This window comes from Delphinus delphis, chromosome 2, assembly GCF_949987515.2.
Source record: "Delphinus delphis chromosome 2, mDelDel1.2, whole genome shotgun sequence".
Lineage (NCBI taxonomy): Eukaryota > Metazoa > Chordata > Mammalia > Artiodactyla > Delphinidae > Delphinus > Delphinus delphis.
Genome location: NC_082684.1, coordinates 108,475,230 through 108,500,468, shown reverse-complemented (window position 1 = coordinate 108,500,468; position 25,239 = coordinate 108,475,230). Strand labels below are relative to the sequence as shown.

Sequence of the window (25,239 nt, the reverse complement as noted above, 5' to 3'; positions counted from 1 at the left end):
ACTGTTTGTGGTCCCGGGATTCACCTCGTATCAAGACCTTCATGAAGTTTAAGAAACTGGATTGTCAGTCCTATGGAAGCAGGAGGATAGGAGTCGAAAGAAAAAGGAAAAAAAGGACAGAAATGAAAGACAAGCTTCTTTACTGAGATTTACTTCTCTACTGTGGAAAGCAGTCATCAAATCATCTGGACCAGGTTTATTTATTCACTCCGAACGTGAGCTCAGAGGCATCAAGTAATGTCGGGAAGCTGTTAAATGGAGATGGAACATAAACTCTTCTCCAAGAGAAAACAAAAGATGTCAGGAAGCTATTCATTTGAGTATGTCCTACCTGTTAACATATTACAAAATTTGTTTTTATGACTCCTATGTACTCTTTTTTTTTTTTTTTTTTTGCGGTATGCAGGCCTCTTACTGTTGTGGCCTCTCCTGTTGCGGAGCACAGGCTCTGGACGCGCAGGCTCAGCGGCCATGGCTCACAGGCCCAGCTGCTCCGCGGCATGTGAGATCTTCCCGGACCGGGGCACGAACCCGTGTCCCCTGCATTGGCAGGCAGACTCTCAACCACTGCGCCACCAGGGAAGCCCCCATGTACTCTTCTTAAAAGAAGGAAAAGCTACCAGACTTAGCTTAGGCACTCATATTTCTCACTGGGCTTTAGAGATGTTGCATCCATAAGAATGTCAGAGTAGACCATGGTTAGTGGCTGTCCAGGCTCTCAGTCTACCTTCGGACGTTCAGGAAGGATACATAAATTTGTCACAGTATAAACTGAGAAGAAACCAACTTCTCTCCTGAGATGTTAAACTGAAAAACAAGACTTGAGTGACAAGGCGTTTCTCAGAAGGAGAATCCAACAGGCCTTTCCCCAACTACACTATCTTGACACATCTTCTATTAGAAACTTCTAGATTTGTTGGCCATAAGTATCTCTTGCAAGCTACAAGCTTGGGCCATGGCACTGCACACAAAGCATCGTTTACCTTGGTGATTCGGAAAAATTAATAGAGCTCACTGTCCTGCCTCTGTAGGATGGGAAATAGCCCAGCTCACTGGCTTAAGACACCATCCATACTGCAAATATCAGACCAGGTCTTGTTATAAATTTGGAACTTGGTCAGTTAAAGATGAAGGGGAATCTGATTTTCTTATTTTGCCCAAGAATTCCAAGTACTTTGAGAGAGGCCCCCAATCCCCTTGGATCTCCTCGTGAAACAGAAAAGTGTCTATGTTGGCATACCAAGACTTGGGCCAGAGGATCTCTTGTTGCAAAGTACAGAATGTGTTTAGACAGTCAACAGAACTATGATTAGGAGGAATGCACTAGGAAAACAGAGACTGTCAAAAGCCAAGACACAGAACCTTAGGGTGAAACAGCTTATGTTCACAGCAAAAGTCCTAGTACCCAATGCAGGCCTTCAGATATTCACCACATCTCCCACAGTCAGCAATGCCTTTCAGAAAGAGTAAACAATGATCGTCATCTCACATTCTCTCTGTCCCGTCCCTCCTAGGCGCTGGTTTCACCTGCAGTGCTGGTGATTTCAATAGCAACCCCGAAATGGGATGTGATGTGGTAGAAACGGTTAGCTCTTGTGTGATCTATCAACCAGGAAGAGTGATTTTCAGATGCTCAGAATGTTGTCATCAGCATAATTTAATTCAGGGAGCACCAAATGATGAAACTACAAGATGCCAGATTTCCCATCAGGACCTTTCTGAATGTCTTAGGCCAGTCCATCTCTGGATTTCTCATCCCTGAGAAATGTAAGGGTCAAAGAGGTGAAGAATGATGGAATCAATTTGCTGACTCCAAGGGGAACTTCAATGAAGCCATCCCAATTAAATATATAGATATAAGCATACAATGTATATAGGCCTATACTCTCCTTATGATGACATTCCCGGTGATGTTATGCAGCCCAAAACATGTTCTGAAGCCTATATTGATATATTAATGATGATACAAAAACTTGGAATCTTCCTTTGAAACCTAGTAAGTGTTGGCCAAAAAAAAAAAGAAAGAAAGAAATGGTATCAAAGAAGATATTGGTGCTCCAGTAACCAAAAACATAGTGGCTACAGCAGCACTTTTTGCTCTCAGGCAAATGGCATGGAGTATTCTAGCAGGCTGGCTCTCACCCAAAGTTGACAATAGACATCCCAGGGACATTAGAGGGCAGCTGTCTAGACTGCCAACACACATGGGCTCATGGGACAAACATCTATAGATGTTTCTCTGCTCCAGACTCTGAGCAAAGCACAAGAAAGACCCCAGATCTCAAGACTGTCCATTGGAATAACCGTACCTCGAGTCAAAATAATACTGCTGCTGTTGGGTTTGGAAACGTGCGGCAAAGAAGCCGCTCATCACTCCTGAATGGAGAAGAACTTTAGTGAATGGTCTGCACCTTAAAATGCTGCCCTCTTTCCAACATCCTAGCTCCTCATAATAGCAGGTGAAGGTAAAAATCTCTTGGATGTTGACCCAGAGTGCAGATTGCCAGTGGCCTGTCTGGGCAGTAGGCAGGCCTGTCTCCACATCTTGGAATAGTTTCTGTCAACTTTGGGTATGTTGGTGTTGAATGGAGTAGGATGGCCAGTTGAGGAGGACAGGCCGCTGACAGTCAGTCAAGGGGCCGGATGGCAGCCTCCCTGAAGAGCATGAAAATCGGGTCCTGGACTTGTCTGCCTGGCCTCCCTCCACCAACAGCCCTTAAATCTAACAGTCACTGAGCCTTTCTTGTTTGCCTTCTATAATCAATTTCTTACCATTGATAACTGTCCCTCATCCCCATCGTTAATGACCTTTTATTTTCTCTTATTTCTAACAAGTAAGTTTAAAAAAACAAAAAAGTGAGACCAGAACATAATATTTTTTAACTGAAAGGGACCTTAAAGATATCTATTTCCACCTTCTAAATGTCTCAGATGAGAAATCTGATAATCTGAAAAGTTAGCTGACTTGGCCAATGCCACCTGAGTAACTAGAGCAAAGCCAGGAATTTCGATGGTCTTTCCACTCCATGTTGCCACCTAACTTCCCATGTATCCTGCACTCTCCAGGCATGACTGACCCCTTTTGCTTCTGAGTTGAGCCTCGTGCAACCCCAGAAACCTGCAGTCTGCTCTCCCATTGGTGTTGATTTCTGTAGTATTTAGCACCAAAAATACATGCACTGGTGTAGTCTGCAAAGTAAGCGTCACCAGAGAAAAAGAGTCATGTTCAACCTGAACCCCGAGGGACCAAGGATCCTTTGCCTCCAGCGGGAAGCCTCTCTCCAGGGATGATTTGTGCACAGTCTTCTGAGTGGAGGAAGCATCAAGATTTTGGCTGTTAACTAAATGAGGCTTAGTGACCCTCAAGATCCACCCAGAGGTCAGGGATATAATTAGAGGGCAGCATCCGGTTCACATCCAAAGTAAAGAACTGGAAGGACCCTTGGCCATGGCACCCTACTCCAAGGTGGGCATCCAACAGCAGGTCACTCACACCCAGTCCTGGAGGGGACCAGGTGAGGATGGCATGGCAGGGAGACCAGCCTGGGGAACCTGGAGCATCTACCACAGCTACAAAGGAGCTTGCATAATGCTACACCCCTTCCCGGTCGCTCAGACATGGACTTCTAAACCGTGGAGTTTGGTAGGGGGCGATGAGATTGAAGTAGACTGGAGTGGCCATACTGGCTAATGGGATGTCATTTCAACACCCATTTAACTACCTCAGGCTCCTTAAAAATAAATAAGTAAGTAAATAACACTTCACCAGGGCCTTTTGCCTGTGTAGGAAGTCTAGGAGGGTGAAGGAGACCAGATGCTCCTTGTAGGCGTAAAGTAACCTCGGGCACTTCAGCTCCTGCATCGTTGTGACTGCAAAGGAGGAGAAGACAGTCTTATTGGAACCCACCTGTGCTCAGGCCAATGAGCCCTCTGAGGCAACTGCCCCCACCCATGCAAGGCCTGCAGAGGGCTGCCCTGGCATTCCAGAGTGGTCCTGAGAAAAGGGACACAGAGAGTCGGTGCTGTTGGAGTCTAAGAATTCCAGAATGTAGAAGCGGCCAGAGATTAGCAAACACACCTCTTATTTTGCAGATAGAGAAACGGAGACATGGGGGAGTCTTCTCGGTCCTCCTCTACAGAAGAATCCACCTTCTCTGCTCACCCCAGAGCCCTGAGTACCCTTTCCATTTCCACAGCCCCATTCTCTGTCTCCTTCACTCTCCAAAAAGACTTTTTATTTTTTCCACCTGCTGAGGTTAGTAAGTCAACATGCAGACTCTCTACACAGAGAGCACAGCAAGGGCAGTGAGAAAGCAGGCCCTCCCCCTCTGTTCCTCCAACCCCGTACCCTTCATCTTGGAGTCTTACAGGAGACAGCTGCTTACGATGGACGTGAAGAGGGTGTGACCCCAAGGCCTACACAGAGGCTGAAGAGACTCAGACAAGGGCAATCTGACAACACCAGTCTCCTTGTCCGCAAAGGAATTGCGTACTTCCATTAGGCCATGAGGACGCAGCGCCCTGAGCTGAAACCCTACTACATTCTGCATTCCCAATTGCCCATCAATCCCTCCCCACCTTCCCTTTCTTCCAGACTATCAGGGACTCTGAGGTTCTAGGAACACACAGCCAAGAAGATGGAAGCTACACAGTGTCTGTATGGGGGAGGATGTGGCAGCAACAGGAGACTTGGAGACTCATCTCTCACTAAGAGACACCTCTCTGCAGCTGCCCCAGATCGCTCCCTCCTTGAACAACTTTCCCTTAGTTCGCTAGGGCCAAACCAGACTGCAGAGTTCAACCCAGCATTAACAGCCCCGGAAGAGACCAAGGCCCACCAGGTGGAAAGACAAGGGGGGAGATTGCCACAGGACAGCACAGGATTCTTTTGAGGGGGTGCATCCCAAGAGCTCTCCTCCAAAGTCCTCGGGGCTGGGAACACAGCACAGAGAGAAAAGACACACCCAACTCCGACTCCCCTCCCTCCCCTCCCGGCCCCACTCAGCAGCCTCAGCCATCCCTGAAGCAAGCCTCCAACCCCACCCCCCCCACCCCCCACCTCCCCCCAGCCCCCGCCACCGTGGCCTACAGTCCGAGCACAGCTCGGAATAAAAATATTTGTGGGTCTAAAAAAAGAAGCAAAACCACCAACACAAAATTCAGTCCCAAACCCCACACAGGATGCCTGCACTGCAGCTGACCAGAACATCCAGGCGGCTGATGGTCCCTTAAGCTGGCCAAGAGGGGTGCAGGTCGAGAGACCCAGAGGCTCTAGTCGGGCAAAGCCCAGTCCCTTCGGTAGCTCTGTGCTTGGGTGAGGCGGAGGGACCGGTGGCCTGGGAGAAGCACATCCTCTTCTCCCCAGCTGGAGGGCTCTGTGGGGCTAGGCTGTGGGTTTCCACGGGCATTTTGTTGTCACGGGTCAGGGGGGCCCGGAGGTGCACCCCTGTCGCAGTCTTTGACAGCGGCAGCTGGGAAGGCAGTGATTCCCCTGGTGTCGGGGCAGAGGGAGCTGGCCCCAGCCCAAATGCTTCCTTCTTTCTCCCTGGTCAGGGCTCCGTCCTCATTAAGATGCCAAGCCTGCGGCAGCGGCCAGGCGTTGGATGCTTCCCCAAGCAGCCTCGGCCCCTCCCCCTGCACCCAGTCCACAGAAGTGATTTCTCAGCCCCTGCATTTTCACAGCACTCAAAGGCAGATGCATCAATCCTTCCAGGGGCTGGAAACGTGAGGAGAATGACAAGGGGCCGGATGTAGGTGCCAGATTCTCTCCGCCCCGCCCCCCGGCTCCTGCCCACTCCACTGCCTGGCTCCCTGAAGCAAGCACTGCCCCAGCCTCTCGCCAGACCTGGGCCCCTTTCTCGGCAGTGGGGTTTACCTGGGGCTTCCTAGAGGCCCAGGAAGTGGGATCTAGAATCTAGAGAAGGCGGGTTGAGAAATAGACGACCCAGAGGGGCAGATCTTATAAGACCTGCAAAGAATGAAGTCTCCTGCCATTGGAACCCTGCTGTGCCCACACGTGCAGACAACACGGGGGATGTCTGACACCCCCCTTAACTCCCCAATAGCCTGAATGTCGGAGGTGCGGCCAAGGAGACTTTCCAGTGATGGAAAGACAGGAGGCAGTGCGTTGCAGGGTTCAGATTTCAGCTTTTAATTCTGTGGTTCTTTAAATCCAGAAAGTCCAGTTCTTGAAGTCCAGAGGAGAGATGACACAACTCTTTCAAATTCAGGAAGGAACTTGAGCATAGTTTACAACAAGATGGATGTAGTCCACTGTCGCCATTGTTTTGTGTTTTGCTGTCGTTGTTGTTTTGTTCAGTGTTTACCTGTAGGCGCCATTGCTGACTCCCCAAAGTCATAGACTCCCCAAAGTCAAAGTCTATACTTTCTAGAAAAGACAAATTAGAAAATTGTCTTGAGGGGGAGGAAAGGAGGAAGGCGTGGAGCAGATGGTCAGGGGATGTGTGAGGCGTCCCAGAGGCCCCTGGTTCGGTGTTCTTTCCTTGCTGAGCCTGTCGATGAGGTCTGCCCATGCACATACGCAGAGCTTGGAGCTAACACACCTGTGCAGATGATCACCTGTGCAGCAGTGACTGGCACTCCACCCCAGCTCCTCCAGTCCCAACGTGAAGATTGTCTCTGTGCATCGTCAAAGTCTTCTGCTCCCAGAAGTCGGGGCTGAAGAAGCACGGGCCACAGCCTGCGTCTAAGGGAAGTTTCAATTGCATTCATAATACTTAAGATTTTCTGAGTTGTTGTTACAGTCTTATGGTTTGTGTATCAGCAGCTTCTCTGTGCATTAGAGAAGAGGTTATCTCTCTGTAGATATAGATAGATAGATAGTTAGATATATAAATATATATATATTATATATATATATATATATATGCCAAACTGCCTTACAGGGTCTTTCTTTTTTTTTCAGTGTTGTATGTGTAGCAGGCACTTGAGTTTATATGAAGATGTTTGCTTCAGTCAAGGATGGAAGAAAAGAGTCTGTGCAGTGGAAAAGAAGGGGTGTGAGGCCGGGAGAGAAGAGGCAACAGAATATGAATTCAAGACCACTGGCCACCACTAACCAAGGATGTCCAAGTAGATGGGGGTGGCTTTCCCCAGAGCATGGAGGATTTTGTAGATCTCCTTGATGTTCAGCCGCTGCTGCGGTTCCCTCTGCCAGCACCCCAGCATGACATCGTACACCTCTTTGGGGCAGACTCGGGGCCTCTCCAAAACACGACCTTGGGTGATGCACTCAATGACCTGAAAAAGGGAGGAGAACAGGGAAGTTATCACCAAAGCTCAGCCTTGGCCCTGTGGCTCAGGCGCAGCAGAAGGCAATGACTTCACTGATGAGCTTCAGTGCAGAGGCGGGGTACCCTCCTGAGGCTGGGCTGGAGACCAGAGTTGCTCGCCTGTCCTGTGCATGGGTTCCAAGGGCCAAGATCCAGCACTAGCTGGTCCAGCCCACTGCTGCCCTCTATTCTCCATCTCTTAGGCCAGGCTTCCAACTCCCACAGACACTCTTCCTTTCACTTCTCTCTTCCTCTCTAGTCCTGAATCTTATCTAGATGACTGAGCTGCATTCATTTCCCACTTGGCAGTGGGGATTGGCAACTGACCTGTCCCACCCCCTCTTAGGAGCCTGAATGATTTTGAAACCCCCTTGAAGGAGCTCTGCCCCTCCATGGCTCCCACTTCCTGTCAAGCTCCCCTCCCAGGCACAGCCTCGGTGCACATGTGATGCTTACCTCTAAGCCATTACACAGGTCCCTTCCTCAGTGAGGCTCATCCTCCCTTGCTCTTTGCACTAAACCATGTATTCTGTTTCTTGAAAAGTCCTTAACACTAGGACTAACCACCTGAGTCACCACTGCCCAGCTGGGTGTCCGGAGAAAGTCAATTAACCTCATAGGATCTCAGCATCCTCACCTGTAAGATGGGGATCAAATGTCTCCCTTGACCACCTCCTAAGACTGCTGTAAGGACCAAATGAGGCCAGGGAAAGGGATTGTATGAGCCACTGTACCAAATGGGAGGCCATAGGGAGGAGTAGGAAGAAAGCAAATAACGTACCCCTGGACCATCCCCAGCTGGCCCCTCAGGACCACGCCTGTAATTTGCAGTTCAATTCCAATTCCCCAAAAAGATTTCTTTGCTGACATTGTGAATTTTCAAGATTCTACCTTACAGTTCTCAGGTTATTTTAACTTCTGCCTAACTCTCCCACTGTAACCTTGGGCAACTTATGTACCCCAAACCACAGTTTCCTCATTTTGAAGACAGACCGTGATGATAAAATCACACAGAATTTTCTCTAGTAGAGTATGTGAAAAATGTTATTTCCCTCTCTCTGCCCCCATTAATCTGTATATAGTTTTTATCTCCCTAGGCTGCCCCCAACAGCGCCTTGTCTGGAGTGTGGGCTCATGTCACTCTGACTCTGAGATGGCTTGTCAAACAATCACTGTGTTAGCACTTTCCTGGTCCTGGTCACCCCAGAGTCTGCAAAGGCCCACTAGGCTCTGTTCTTTGCCAGCCTGAAAGGTCTCCAGCTGTTCCTGTCCCGTTTTTATTTGAACCCTGTCTCCACCTTCCATTACCTTCACCTCCATGAAAAGGGGTCCAGTTCAAACTGCAGTAGCCACTGTCTAGTGCTAAGATTAAAAGCACTGAAGGGTGGTGTCTCCTCCAATGTGGGGCTCTCCAGCTTGTCAATTTCAATAGAGCAACTCATTATCAGTGACTGTCAGGACTTCACTGCTGGTGCTGGTAGAGTGGAAGCGGTGGCTGGGGGTAGGAAGCCCATCTTCAAGGCCAGTGCCTTACCAAGCAGTGTCAGAGACGACCACAAGAGCCCCGTTAGCTACTCTAAGCCAGTTTAGGTAACCAGGACAGATCATCTGCTGAGACCAATAGAACCCTCAGCCCAGATTCCCCTCTTTACTAGGGCAACCAAACTACATAGGGGCTGTGATCAGGGTACCTCGTGTGCCTGAGTGCATGCAAATGTGCCAACACGTGTACACGAGCATGTGTATATATGCATGCATGCGTGTGTATGTGTGTGTATGTTTACCACTACCCCCTACCCAGGAAAACAATAATTTTTTAAAGCATCATAACAAATGAGTTCTAATATACCCACTTACATTTTTTTTAAAGGTCGTCAAAATATTTTGTCCTATTTTGGGAAATGTGGTCAGGACCCATTCAGTTTGCAAATGATGAGACGTTACAAATGTAATGAAATGCCTTCTTTTCAGTCTTTGACATTTACTTAATTAAACGGTCAGGGTATAGGAAAGCAAAAATGAACATAGCTTCCAAGAAGAGAGACACTTTCTGGAATATTCAGATAGGATTCTAATATTAAAAGGTCCTCATGTTCATGTTTTCCCGGAAAACAGAAGACCATAAACTGCAATCTTTTATAGGTCTGCTGGGTTGGGAGACCAAGCCCTTAACTGCCTACAGACTGGACTGAGTTCCCTGGGAGGACACAATGGCACTGAGAAGCATCTTGCTTTGGACCACGGCCCAAGCCTTCTCCAGGCTGATGCTTTCACCTCTGGCCAGTCCATTCCAGAACCCCAAGCAGCGCCCCTTCCTTTGTCCTGAATTTCAACAAGTGTTTGTGTGAAAAGTACTGAGTTAATATAGGCTAATGTGCTTAGGAAAATGCCTGGCACTAAATGTTAGCTATTATTAAATTTGATGACTAGCATTTTTTATTAATATTGTAAATCAAAAGTATAAAATACATAATGTGTATATTATTACATTTACTGTTATGATTCATCTTATTCCTGGAAGTCCACACACAGCTCTGTCAGTAACATGAAATTTGCTTTGCCAGTTCACCTTCCTGCACATCTCTGGGCCTGGTCTACCTAAAGCCTTTGGGGACCCAGATGACTTGGGCATAGTAGGTGTTTCCACAAGATGGCACAATTGAAAAACTCATAGTTGTTTTTTGTTTTCACTTTCTGTCTTAGTGAAACATTTGTGATTTTTAAGTGTAGCAGAGCAAACAGAACCGTGACTTGCATCTCAATTTCAACATCTAATTTCATGCTCTCTTGACAATCACAGCACATTTCCTACAGCTATAATTTTTTTTCTACCAAGAAGGTCTCTCCTTCTGCTTCTGCCAGCATTTGCTCTGCTGGCTCCAAACCCCACCTAATGTTTTACACACTCTAAGTGCTGGCCTGAGATGTCTCTTATCAGCCTTCCTCCAAGTCAAGCTTCCCATCTGTCCCCTTTCTGTACCTCTGTGTTTGAGAGCTGGAACCACGGCTGTTTTCCATAGGTGAAGATCTCCCAGAGAATCACCCCAAAGCTCCACACATCGCTTTCCGTAGTGAACTTCCGGTACATGATGCTTTCAGGGGGCATCCAACGAATGGGGAGCATGGTGTGTCCTCCCACCTAAAAGGGGTCGAGACAGAAGCACACACAGTGACCAGATTGCCAGAATCAGTCACATCAGTCTGCACTCTTCATAGGCAGATGCCCTCTTGATGTATCTTATTCTAAGATAACCAAACGTGATGCAACTTTTGTGACGGGGGCGTGGGGGGCGAGTGGAGATAAGCCTACGATACTGCAGGCAGCTAGAGTAGCAATTAGAGATAACACCTAAGGGAAGGTATGTTCCTTGGCATGGAATATAAAGAAAGATTACAAGATGATTTGAAGTGGGAGAGAAGATTTCAGAATCTGGTACTACAATCTAATCTAACCTTGAGAGGGAGTCCAGAGGGAAGTCACAGAATCACTGAGCAAGGCTACCAAGTATCAGAGTATTTGCAGATATTAGGTTAGACTCCTTGGCCAAGGAGGTTAAAGCACAGCATGGTCCATGTGCATCTAATCTGTATTACTATGACTGTAGCTTTATCTGACAATCTTGAATTTCTCACTGCTACTTAGAACTCAGTGTTCTGAGTGAAGGGGATAGGGAAGTTCAAAAGTATGAAAGACCACATGCTAATGAGAAATCAGGTGGACCAGAAGAGAATTCACAACCATTCTTATCAAGATCTCAAAGGCCAGTAAGGAAAGTGTTTTTTTTTTAAATAGCCCGAGGAGGACATCAGCCACCTGTGGGTTTACAGATCTGACAGCCAAGGGCAAGAGGAAGTGACTGACATTCAGGGTACACTTTCCTGAGAAAAAACGTTAGGGAAATCCTCACTGCCCAGGAGGGTAGAGATATTATTAGCATAAGTGGAAGAAAATTCACAGCATGTTTTAGAACTCAGGAACTAACTGTATCATTCATAAATAGAGCATCAGAAATGGGAACTTCTGGCTAATACATGAAACTTGTTGGAAAACTGCTTTTGACTGATAGAATAAGCTCTCTATAAATGTCCTGACGAACTATTGGTATTAATCAAAGTTCTCATTTTTATGATGCGCCAGTTGGAGGAATTATAATCATAAACACTTAAGAAAGAATGACTTGTTGGCGATGGGCAACCTTGTTTCTAAAAAAAAAAGAGATCATGTTTGCCTTATCCACTTGAAGTATTTTAGAAGATAAATGATAATATGGATTTGCAGAAGTTGTTTTCAACCTGGGATTTTATAATCAAGGTAGCTCTGTATCAAATGTAAAGACAAATGAAGATGTTTCTTTCAGACAAGCAGACTCAGAAAGTGTACCACTCATAGCCTTTGAGAAAAACAAAGAAGAAAAAATTGAGGATGTACTCCAGAAAAACGGAAAAAGAATCTAAAATATACGATGACTTGGAATATAACAAAGAGTGCAAAGCAAATAAGCCACAAAAAACACAATTTAAATCTAAATAATGGTCACTAATGTGGTAGTAAAATGTAATATAATTACTAATAAATGATTTCTGTAAAATAGAGACATAAAGTAAATAATAATAGTAATAATACAAATAGTACTATCACTGCTATTATTAACAATATTCTGGAATGAAACTTCCAGATAATTTCAACAATAAGTGCACAGACGAGTAGGTAGGGGAATAATCAAAAGCCTGATAAGGGCTCTGTCTTTTAGAAGAAAGGGCAAGGGAGCTTACAGAAAGTCATCAGTTGTTGATTATAACAGTTTAAATTTAAATGTGCTTGCTAAAATTTTAAAGTAGCTTCTGAAAGAATAGAAATAGTACATATAGCTTCCAAACCAGTTTCAGGAAAATAGAACTAAAAATCTCTAACCAATACCAAAAAGACTACAAAAGGGGGGAGGGATAATAGTGAATAGCACAAAATGAAAAAGAAGTTTAAATAATATCACTATAAACAATAAGAACTAATGGGTTATATATGACACCTCTTAAATAAGAGAAACATTTATGTTAAAAAATCGGTAGGCATGTTATCTAGAAAAGACATATTTAAAAGGAAATAACAGAAAATACTGAAAATTTTGAAAGAATTTTGAAAATACTGAAACTTTTGAAAGAATACAAAAATATAACAAACAGTAAAAAAAATTGAATATACAATGTGTATAATATTCACTATACATAAATGACAATATATAATTGAATATATAATATATATTGAATAGATAATATTCAATATGTATAATATACATTGAAAATATAATTCATATATAGTATATTGAATATATGTCATATATTCAATATAGAACATATCAAAATTGAATGCATATATGAAAAAATTTTAGAAAGCCAAGAACTAAATGGATACAAAGTGGTCTATATTATATTTGAAGATGGTAAAATTCGCCATTATGAAAATTATGAACTCTTTTGCTCCAATTAAGATAGCAACAAAAATGTATAAAAAGTAAAACAGGTTATAAATAAAGGAAAACTAACAAAGCTACCATTACAATGGAAAATTAAAACACTTATTTTGCAAAATGATAGATCAAGAAGACAACAAAAATAAAGATACATTTAAAAAATAAAAATAATGAGTTTTAATTGATATATATGAGTGATGCGTGTACATTTCAGCCTCCTGAAAAAGCTGCATATTAATTTCAGTTATCTAAAAGGTGTTTATAAAAACCAATCACATATTATCCTCACAGGAACTCTGAAATTCCAAGAAACAAAGTAAACATAAGGTAAAAATAAAAGAAGAAAAGCCATTCTTTCAAAAGATGCCCAAAATTACCAACACCCTTTCCTGATTAAAAGCCCTAATTCATTAGTAATAAAAGGTAACTTCCTGTATTTAATATACTAAATATCATATTAGAAGGTATCTTCTATTACTGATTTTATTTAATACTTTTCAGGTGGCCCTAGCCACTACAATAAAGCAGGAATAAAAACAAGGTAAAAATACTGAAAAGGAGGAGTCAAAACACCATTGTTCGCATATGATATGACAGTTCAAGACAATTAGCTAAAAAGCAATTAGAACCATTATATGGTTTAGTAAGCTACCCAGACATGAAATGAATATACAAAAATCAGACTATTCTCATGCACTAGTAAAATGACTTCAAAATTCAATAAACATGCTCGTACATTAGCAACAACAACAAAATGTTTAAGATTCCTAGGTATAGCTTTAGCAGAAAATATACAAGGTCTATGTAAAGAAAAGTACTGAAAAACATAAAAGAAGATCTGAATACATGGAAAGATTTTCTTTTCCTTGGATAGGAAGACTCAATATCATGAACCTCTCATTCTTCCCTAAAATTAATCTAAAAATTCAACACAATCTAAATAAAACCCTCAATGGAATGATATATGGAAACTGACAATATGATACCAAAATTCATTGAGAGGAGTAAATATTTGATTAAAAAAACTAAGATATACTTGAGATAGAACAACAAGGGATATTAGCTGTATCAGATAGCATAACATATTATCAAACTACAGGAATGAACACACTGTGTTACTGGCATAGCAATAGACAATTTCACTGATCAATGGAACAAAATAGAGTCCAGAAGCAGACCCATGTATCAATACTGGAATTTAATATATGAAATGATAGGTTAGTAATCAGTGTTGGGACAATGAACTATTCATTTAAAAAGTACACTTAGATACCTACCTCACACCATATACAAAAATCATTTCCAGATGGATTAAAGAGCTAAACATAAAAAACAAAACAATAATCATATTAGAAGAAAACTTAGAAAAGTATTTGGATAACCTCAGGAGAGGAAGGCCTTCCTAAATAAGACACATGTTCAAGGAGCCATAAAGGACAGAATTCAGAGATACCACTGGTATAAAATTCAATACTTTTGCATGGCAAAATACAAAATAAGCATAGTTAAAAGACAAATGACAGAGAAAATATTTGCAATTATATATGTAACAAGGAATTAAAATCCATATATTATAAAGTGCTTCCTTAAATTAGTTAAAATCAAGAAATCCAACAGAGAAATGAATCAAGGGTAAGAGTAGATGATTCACAAAACAGCTACAAATGGCCACAAACACATGAAGAAATGTCAAAACAATAAAAGACACATTTTTTTAATATTATGTGGGGAAAATGAAGAGACTGGTATTATCCAGTGCATGAGAGGTCCTGAGGAAGAGTTATTCCTTGCTAAGACTGGGGTAGCCTTTTTTGAGGGCAGCCTGGCAGAATCTGTCCACACTAAAGATGTTAAGTGTCTTTTAATCCAGCAATTTTACTTCTAGAAGTCTTGGAAAAATACTTGCTCATGTAAGCAAAAATACTTCGTTGAAGATATTTTATTTCATTGTTTTTAAGGGCAGCAATTTGTTCATCATTAAATGTATATGCAGCAGTTAAAAGGAATACAGTAGAGTTATGTAGAGTGATATGTCAATACGTCTAGGATACAGTAAATGAAAATGCAAAACATTAAAAATATATATTAGCATTCTCATTTACGTAAAAATGTGTATGCATAGGGCTTCCCTGGTGGCGCCGTGGTTGAGAGTCCGCCTGCCGAAGCGGGGGACGCGGGTTCGTGCCCTGGTCCGGGACGATCCCACATGCCGCGGGGCGGCTGGACCCGTGAGCCATGGCCGCTGAGCCTGCGCGTCCGGAGCCTGTGCTCCTCAACGGGAGAGGCCACAACAATGAGAGGCCCGCGTACCGCAAAAAAAAAAAAAAAAAAAAAAAAATGTGTATGCATAAGCAAATATATTAAAAGGCAATAATGTATTATATAACTCTGTGAATGCATAGAAAAGGTCCAGAAATATAGCCATTAAACCAGTGGTTTTCTCTAGAAAGGAGAGTGAGAACCGACTAAAGAGAAAATTCCATTTTTTTTACCATAGTATGTATTTCTATGCTGTTTGTAATTTTATCATAATCGTGTGCCACATCTGAAAATTTTAAACAATAAAAGAAAAAAATAAACATATGACTAAAGGAAAACCAGTGGACCTAATTTATTTACATTCTAAATCAAAATATTACTTTTGAAGAAAAATTGGGTTTTTAATAGAATCTAGTGGAATGGTTTATTGTACCTGGTTTCTTGAATAAAAAGAAAAAGAGGTTAGGAATATGGGAACATTTTTCTTGATGAGAAATGGTAAATAACAGATTCCTCCAAATTGATGCTGGTTGTTTGCCTCATTTGATGATTTTATACACAATCCGAAAGAGCCATTCCAAATTGAAATTTCCAAGTTTACCATAAGAGAAATTTGAATGTGCTGGTGTAAACTTTGATGAGCTTAAGCGTCTGGGCAGAAAATTATCAGAAGGGTATTAATTGGCCACAGAGGTACCACTAAGAAGAACTTTATCAAGATTTTCTCTGGGCAGCACCACCAATGTAGGTGAAGTTTATATGACATTCCTCCAGAAGTGGACTAAAACATTTCAAGTGAACTGTGATATAACAATGAAAAGTAATAAGTTGGAAGTCAGAAGCTTGTATTCTGATGTGACTTATTTATTTTTTTTTGCGCTACATGGGCCTCTCACTGTTGTGGCCTCTCCCGTTGCGGAGCACAGGCTCCGGACGCGCAGGCTCAGCGGCCATGGCTCACGGACCCAGCCGCTCCGCGGCATGTGGGATCTTTCCAGACTGGGGCATGAACCCGTGTCCCCTGCATCGGCAGGCGGACTCTCAACCACGGCGCCACCAGGGAAGCCCTGATGTGACTTGTGACAAGCTCTTAACCTCTTTGAATTTCAGTTTCCTCATCTTCAACATAGGAGTCAAGCAACAGCCGTATCTAAAGTGAGATGATGTATATAAAAACCAACTGAGCATCACTAAATACAAAAAATAATACACGTAAAGTGCAATGACTGTGCCCTATGTGTAGTGAGCAGCAGAGCAAACCTGATTTCCTAGATTGTCCATATTTCCCATAGATCCACCTAGACTACACTGATTTTCCTTCAGAGCTACCTGCATTCTTGTGTCCTTCTCCCACATTGGAGAGATACAGTCTGGGAAAGGTAGTGGTCAAATCCTTCCTTGGTAAAAAAAAATACTGACAAATATCCCCATAGCGAAACCTAGCCAGGCAAGCAATGGGCTGAAATAATAATCTTAATAAAAATAGTCCTAATTGATGCACACTAAATGTCAGCCACTGGATGTTTACACACACCCCACATTTAATCCTCTCTCTTGTCCTATGCGGTAGAATTCCCTAGTAGCCCCATTTCACAGATGAAGATAAGGTGATTTGCCTAGGCACTGCCTGAGAAATTCCTGCTAATGATCCAAGCTCTCAATGAGATACATTAAGGATCTGAAAGCTGAGCTTTAAAATAGGAAATATATAGGAATAAGACGAAAATTCCAAGAAATGAGTCTAAAAATAAAATAACTTCTTGGAGAGTTTCGGATTACACTACCTTGAGTAATACCTTCCACCACTTCTGTTAGCCTGATCTTCCTTTATAAAGTCAGCCTGATCTTCCTTTATAAAGTTCCCTTTTAGGGCTTCCCTGGTGGTGCAGTGGTTGAGAGTCCACCTGCCGGTGCAGGGGACACGGGTTCGTGCCCCGGTCCGGGACGATCCCACATGCCGCGGAGCGGCTGGGCCCGTGAGCCATGGCTGCTGAGCCTGCGTGTCCGGAGCCTGTGCTCCGCAACGGGAGAGGCCACAACAGTGAGAGGCCTGCGTACCAGAAAAAAAAAAAGTTCCCTTTTACCTAACAATGTCAGCAGCCACTGATGATCATTGCCCAGATCCATTATTTCATTAGTGGCTTTAAAAGGGTGACATTCTAATTCTAGCATTCCCTCTGCATAGATTAGCTGGAAATCTTCTATGAATAAAAACTTTCCTTCACTAACTATTTGGTTACACTGATAACAGTTTATACTAGAAACTTTCCTTCACTATTTGGTTACACTGTTTTGTTTTAGTTTGGTTTTGAGAAGCATCATCAATTCTTTGTGTGTGCGCTTGTGTGTGTGTTAATACATTTGAAGTGTTTCCATCAATTATAATTGCTCTTTTTGATGTTCAATTGTTCAATCTTTGGCCAGTAGCAGTCTCTTCAAGTTGGCACCTCTCACCAAACCCCAGTGGTCTTTGATAGCATCCTTGCTTTTGGACAAGAAAAAATATCCTAGGCTCATCTTGTCCATTTGCTGCCCTGGCCCTAGACTGTCATTTTTTCAAGGAACCCTGGATCCTTTTGGTGGACAATGGAATTTAGAGACCACACTATGGAAGCCAGGAATGCTCACTGCTGTTGGGTTGGTCAGTATTTCTGGGTCCTTATAATGGAAATAACTTTTCTTTCAAAAGAAAATACTTCATGAGTTATATTGCTTTTTCCAACTCAAATTTAGGATTACAGAGCTTTTACTTGACTTTGGTTTTATATCCATATTTTTTTTCTTATGCTGAAAATCTTGATTCTTACATTAGTAGTATTACTTATTTGCTTTATCCTAATATATATATTTCAAATTCAGTTCAAGTATCTTTACTAACAACATGATTGCTGAAAGCTGCCTACAGTCTTTGCAGTTCTTTTCATCTTTAAGACATACCTACTAGGGACATACCTAAAACATTGCTATGTTTTAAAGTCACGTGAAGTAATTCCTCTCTGAGTGACGAAGTCACCAACCTAATACACAGGTTAATCCATTTCATTTTGCTTTTGATTTTTAAGAATGGCTTTGCTTTTTCTTTCCCATTCGACATAATGTTTTACAAAGATGTAAAAACCGTTGCATGGTTTTAAAGTCAAACCAAAAAATCAAGGTACATGAAATCTAAGTCTAGTTCCATCTCTGTTCACTCTCCTCACCCTGATCTCCTCCCTCCAGAGGCAACCATTTTATGTTTGTTTTTAGTTTATTCTTTTATTGTTTGTAACATAAGCAAATATGGATTATATTCATTTTCCTCACTTTCATAAATGAAAGTAGGATACCATACCTGTTACATACTTTACTTCTTTTCCCCCACTGGGGTTCTCTCATTCCTTTTATAGCTAGATAGCACTCCATGTGCATGATAACACCACAGTTTATCCAATCAATCCACTATTGATAGGACTGGGTTGTTTCCATTCTTTTGTTATTGTTAACAGGGAAATGCTCTCTTTACGTATAGCTCAGGTGGTTCTCACTCCCCCTAAAGGGTAATTGCCTAAAATTTCCATGGAGTGTAACAGGCAGAGATAGACTGCAGTGCCCGCTGAAATGTTTTCAATAACATAACTTTGGAGATACATGAAGTCTTTCCAATGGGTACCCAGGCAAGGATAGTTTTGAAGGATTATGCAGATCCTCAAGTCTCCTATGGATTTTTTCTAACACTGAGAACTCGCTGTGGTCCAGCAATTTCCCTGCCCAATTGTGCATGCACACACACACACACACACACACACACACACACACACACGCCTGCCACTCTCAAAAGGAAAGACAAATCTCTCACTCATTCTAAATCTTAGGATAGAAAACCTACAGAAGACAAATGAATAAACTCTGTGAAATATTGGTATGGGTGTTGAAAATGAATGTCTCTAGTAACTGGGAAATAAATTCTTTTGCAAGTCTGGTGGTTTCCAATTCTTTTCAAACCACTGAAGGGGGACAGACTTCAAAGAATTATCAGCTGAGAGAAGATTAAAAAGAAATTTTGATAAGAGACCAACATGTGATTTTAGGCAAAAAACGAGATATGAGTTCAAAGAATTGTCACATTACAGTAACAAAATTCTTTCCTTTCCCATCCGGTTTACTGTGAATAACGTTTCTCATTTCTTATATTTATAAAAATGAAAAAAACAGTAATAGAATTGATCCTGAACCTTAATCTAATTCCTTACCTTAGCAATAAATAATATTCATCAATGAATACAAACTAATTGAAAAATATAAGAGGTATTTCCAAAAATATTGTACACCTTATCTTTCACATTCATCAAAAGTTGTGATATATATACATTATTTTGATCTACTGCCTATTTCTGTGTATTACTAATAATTGTAATGATAACTCAATCCAAATCTCTTAACATCTAGAAACTTATGATCATTGGGCATTAAAAATTATATTTAAATCTTTGTACATATTTTTGTCACACTAAATTATGATAGAATGGCCAATAAAAGCCTTTCATGCATAAAACGAGAATCCATAAGGATAAAATTTGGTAGGGAAACTGGAATGAAAATATAAATTCAAGAAGAAAAAGGAACCATGTAAACCTGAGTGTTTAAGTACTTGTTCATGTGTTTTATAGATGATAGGTCAAATTGCTCTGGTATTTAAAGTTCATTAGCATTAAAGGAGCGATGTATCTTTCTAATGTCAATATTTACAATGCTGTGGAAATGACATACTTAAAAGTATGGTGACGATTTTAGATGGCAACTTAAAACATGCAAAGGGACATACATGGTTTTTCAAAATTATTTTAGGGGTATTAAAGTTTGAAGATGACAGGTATAGAGCCTGGGCATCTAGGGTGTAAAGTTTATCTTTCCCCAAGGCTGTATGTCACCCATCCTCAGGCCTGCAGCTATATCCTGGGAGAGGATGTGAAAAGAGGAAAGCAAAAACTACAGCCTCACCTCCAGCCTCAGGTGCTTGCCTGAAATCCTCCAGCCTCATTTCTTTCATTCAAGCCTTCAGCCCTCACTCCCAGCCTTGCCCTGAGGGCCAGGAGTAAGTGGGATTGAAGGGTGGAAAAGCAGGATGGCTGCAGAGGCTGCCAGGTTCCTTTTCCTTCTGGGGGCAGGATGCCCTGGGGCAGAGTGTTCCTGGTGGGAGGCACACCTCCACCCTCCCCACAGCCATCCCTTCTCTTCGAATCCTGCCTTTCCTGAACAAGGAAATTGTCTTGCTTATTTCCATAGAATGATGTCAACTTCCCTGCAGTCAGAGGGAACCCACTGCTGTGGGTTAAAGAGAAACTCAGCTGAGCTCGAGAAAGCTCTCAGGTCTCTGCATCTAATTACACAGAAAAGGAGGCAGCTTCTTCAAAGGACATATGGAAGCCCGCTTCTCTCCCAGAAGTTCAAAATGTCTATCTTCACATAATTCTGACAAGGTATAAAGGAGACAAAGTGACCCATATATTCCAGATAAAGAAATAAGGACCCAGCAGAGGTGAGCAAATACAGGGCATTATTGATACCAATGGAAGGATTCAAGCTTCCTCTGTCATCACTAATCTATATGGGCCATGTCAAAATCTGTTAAAGCAGATGAGAATGGCAGGTGCTTTCTGAAGAGTTATAGAAACTTTGCAATGTACATTAATGGCAAATACCCTAATCAGGAGATTATCATAAAGATTGTCATTTATGGTGCCATTATTTTTTACTTATTCAATTTTAATCTCTCTTAATTGCATGTCTCAGCACATAGAAGAGTCTCCATAACCATTAAGGAAAATAAAAGGCTTAGCATACATGCTTTCTTCATCCCCTGGAAAGTCTCCTGGTTTCCCAAATGCCCCAGTAGCTTTGCCTCTTACACCCAGCTCTGCTCGTCTGAGCAGCTCGTCAGCCAGGCGGGGGGCAGTCACCTTGAACATGCCCAGGTAGGAGTCCCAGCCACTAAACACAGTCTTTAAAATCACTGCCACTCTTATTCCCGAGGGTCTGGGGTTTTCGAGGGCTGCATATCAGTATTAGCTACATCCAATACAGACACATACATCCATACATCGGGAAGGAGACTGCTTAGATGAACATACGTGCATGTCAATCACATGCATGTGAGTACAGTCATGGATACAAACAGGTCTGTCACTCATGCCCCGAACATATGAAGTTGGTGAAATCTCCCTCTGACACCTCTTGAAATAAATGACCTAAATGTAGGAGGAAAGGCCCAAAGTTTTTTTTTTTGCTTTTTAACCATTTTTTAAAATTGGAGTATAGTTAATTTACAATGTTGTGTTAGTTTCAGGTGTATAGCAAAATGATTCAGTTATACACACACACACACACACACACACACACACACACACACACATATATATATATATACACATACCTGTAGTTTTTCAGATTCTTTTCCATTATAGATTATTACAAGATATTGAATATAATTTCCTGTGCTATACAGTAGGTCCTTGTTTACCTATTTTGTATATTGTAGCGTGTACACATTAATCCCAAACTCCTAATTTATCTACCCGTCCCCTGCTAATCCCTTCGGTAACCATAAGTTTGTTTTGTGTGTCTGTGAGTCTGTTTCTGTTTTGTAAATAAGTCCATTTGTATCATTTTTTTCAGATTCCACATAGATGTGATATCATATATTTGTCTTTCTCTGACTTACTTCGCTTAATATGATAATCTCCAGGTGCATCTATGTTGCTGCAAATGGCATTATTTCATTCTTTTTCATGGCTGAGTAATAGTCCATTGTGTGTGTGTGTGTGTGTGTGTGTGTGTGTGTGTGTGTGTGTGTGTGTGTGTGTGTGTGTGTGTGTATATATGTATCAAAGTCCTTGCATCCTGTCTCCAAGATAGCAAAAATAAATGATTTCACTCTAAACCAGTTGGTTAGCTTTGCTGACGGCCTCAAAACTCGCCAGAATGGCAGAGCCCTCCTTCTTGGAATTAACCCTTCTCACTGCCCGCCCCACTCCAACTGCTGGGCTCTCCTAATAGCTCCATCCCCACATATATGGGAGGCCCTTGGAGCCTTTGAAATGGCAGCCTGCCCTCAGGGAACTCTCTCAGTTCTAACTTCTCTCTCCTCCTCCTCTTTCCTTCTCCCCTCACTTTCTCCAGTGTGGTCTTCTGAGTTGAGGATGCTGTATTTTCAACCAGCTTTTCACCTCCCTGCCCAGCTCTAAAATTTGATCATTCACTAGGCATGCTTCTTTGGTGTCTGAACCTATACTCTTTCCCTCCAGATGCCATCTGGATTCCTAGTGCATCTTTAGGGGACCAGTCTGCGCTGCAACTGCACACTGTCCAGCCCCTCAAATCCAAGTTCTTTAGAATCCAAGGTCTGAAAGGAGAGATTCAACACTAAAGCTACAGCTCATGAACACACAGGGCTGGGAAGGGCCTTGGAAATTACCTAATCCCCCTAAGGGCATGGAAACCTTGGCTGGAAGAGAGGCAGTGACTTGTCCAAGGTCACTAAGGAAAGTTAAATGAAATGGAACTGAAGTTCCAAAGAGTCTTGTTCTCAGTGTGAACCTTTTAGTGGAGAAGGGCATACATACATAAAGGTGTACAAATCAAAAACACACAGATTGAATCTTATGAAGTTTAAATTTTGGATCTATAGTCTCCTTTCCTCACTGATGTGTACGGACTTTGGGTCACCTGGCAGAACGCTGAGTTTCCTCCTGTTGTAATGGTGTGTGCCTTCGGGATATATTAGCTTGAGTATTTGTTTGGTTTAGATCTACAATCTATGTGTGTGTGCATTCATAAATATGTGTCTGTCTGTGGCTTCATACCAGTTGCAGAGATTTCACGGATGAAACCTTTACACGAAAGACTGAGATTTTCTATAGTGACATCAGACTTCTGACTTAATAAGGCAAAATTGTTTTGCCTTCTTTTTGTCTCTCTTCCTCTTCCCAATCAAGTAGGGCAAATTATTATGTAACTTCTTATAGACACAAACTGAAGATCACGGCCCCAGGTCTAATGGGTGCTTGGAACTCTTTGGAGGGAAAGTGCAGAGGAAACTCACAAAGACACTATTATACCACTGCTCCCTCAAAGCAGGGCTTTATGACGGCTTAAGCAAGAAATGTCCGTTTAAGAGAACTTTGGTGGAATGGATGTTTCAGGCTGAGCCTCTAGCTCCAGGATTAGGAAAAACCACTGGAGTTTTCCAAAAATACAAGGAGTTTTAAGAGCCAAGTTGTTCAGCAGTGTGAGCCTAGAGGATAAAGAGGCCCATTGTGATTCTGCCCAACTCTCTTTACCTAGAGCTGCATCTGCCGGGAGCAAGTTCTCAGATGGAAGCCCCAGGACACATACCTTTTATAACTTCCCCTTTTGTTTTCCTCTTTCTAAATCCTGTCTAAATGCTGGCACTCATTCTGAGAGCTCATTGTCCTTTACTGCCCCAAACAATGTATATTTTTATAGAGCCTACATTGCAAGTTCAAAGATGTGGGCTGAAAAATGACTTGGCTCTGGTTTTCTTTTCCAAATGCCCAGCCGTGGAGCCTCCTGGCTGCACTCATATCTTCTCATGGAAGCAAACTTGAGGGATGTTGTTAAAAGGGCCCAACTTGCTGAACAAAGCTGGAGATATCAGCTCAGCTCAGATCCATGGATCACACTGGATCCAGACTGATCCATTCAGACCCCAAGTGCTTGCTAAACATCAATAGGTAAAGGAAGGCAGGAGGATAAAGCCTCTTTGTGATCAATCTAGATTTTTAATTTACCCTGTACAGCTCAGACACTGATACGTTTTGGTTTAGATTCAGATTTATTTAGCAAAAATAAGATAATCCCTTTCAAGCAAGAATGGCTTTGCTAAATATTTAGATGCCTCCCCAAATCTGAAAAATATAACAACTGCTATTGAAAATGTGTGTATAGGATGAAGAAACAGAAGATCCAACAGAGCAAAAAGGATAATTTATAACTTGGCCAATACCCTTTACTAGCTAAGCAACCCTAGGGGATGTATTTGACCTCTGAAGACTCAGCTTTCTAGGGTATAAAATGGGGACAATAATGCAGCTACACAGAACGTGTACAGACACTAAATGAGATATTAACTAGAACAGAGACATGGTGGGTTTTCAATACACATGCTCATGCATGTGACTTCGGATCAAAATCTTTCTTGAAAGATGCTACTTTCTCAATGTCTATGTTTAATGAATGAATAGCACCTCTCAATTTTTCCAGGGACTTGGACATTCTGCTCAGTGACCCTTACAACAAAGAGACACCATTCTTGATTTATGGATAAGGAAACCAGCTCAAGAATGGAATGTCAGCAAGTCCATGGTGGATAGAGGCCAAGCTAAAAGTCAATCCACTGCCACACTCCAAATCTCTCTCATTAGGGGTTTTGTGGGTTCAAGACAATTCGACCTACAAACACTGGGAATGGCTAAAAGAAGCTTCCAGGAGCAGTGTGGCCACCAGACCCGGATCCTTGGAATATTTGGCTGTTTACCAAAGCAGGGTTTAGACACTTAGGAAGTGCACCTAATGTGAATCTCAGGGAAGACAAGACGGGGCCAGTTAGTGGCTGCACAGCCTATGAGAGAGGCCTCAGGGGAAAAAAGGAAGAACAAGATAATTTGAATTTTAAAAAGCAAAGACTAAGATGGGATCTTTTTCCTCCAAAAGCAAACCGAATTATAATTGTCTCCTCCAGCCATCTTCTCAGAGACATTAATAACAATAGCAATAATACTTCCTATTGAATGAATATCCCACCAGCCTTAAGACGACAGCATTGAATTTTTAATCACGATTCTAGTTTTATGATATCATCTTATAAGCCTGGGCTTTCCATCCAGGAGCAGGGGTGACCAGACAGCAGATGTGCACCAATGGCTCCAAGAGAGAAAGAGCTTTTCTAATAATCACTGGAATAGCCTCCCTTGAAAGCCAATGAGGCCTTATCTGTAAATAAGCTCAGGCTGAGTCCCACCTCTTAAGCTTTGAATGAGACGCTAGACTATGTGGCCTTCTTAACTGAAGGCTTTTTTTCCCTCTAATTTCAAGATTCCAACAGCCTGGCACACTTGACCCGTCATTTATAATGTCTGTTATGCAGACCCAGTGCCTGGGTTGTGGGAACACCTTCTTGCCCTTCCATTGCGAGGGTCCCAAATCAGCTGTCCCAGAAACAGACA

The 25,239-nt window shown here is 42.2% G+C and overlaps 1 protein-coding gene across 1 annotated transcript in view; it reads right to left on the bottom strand.

Annotated features, from left to right (window-relative positions):
* Nucleotides 1-6,385: 6,385 nt before the first annotated feature.
* Nucleotides 6,386-25,239, bottom strand: part of LOC132418650 (NT-3 growth factor receptor-like) — a 53,359-nt gene continuing 34,505 nt past the window's right edge. The window contains exons 6-7 of the mRNA XM_060002651.1: nucleotides 10,273-10,431; nucleotides 6,386-7,260 (exon numbers count right to left, since the gene is read on the bottom strand). Of these exons, the coding sequence (XP_059858634.1) occupies nucleotides 7,075-7,260; nucleotides 10,273-10,431 (345 nt within the window). The 3' untranslated portion in view covers nucleotides 6,386-7,074. The remainder of the gene's footprint in view (nucleotides 7,261-10,272; nucleotides 10,432-25,239) is intronic.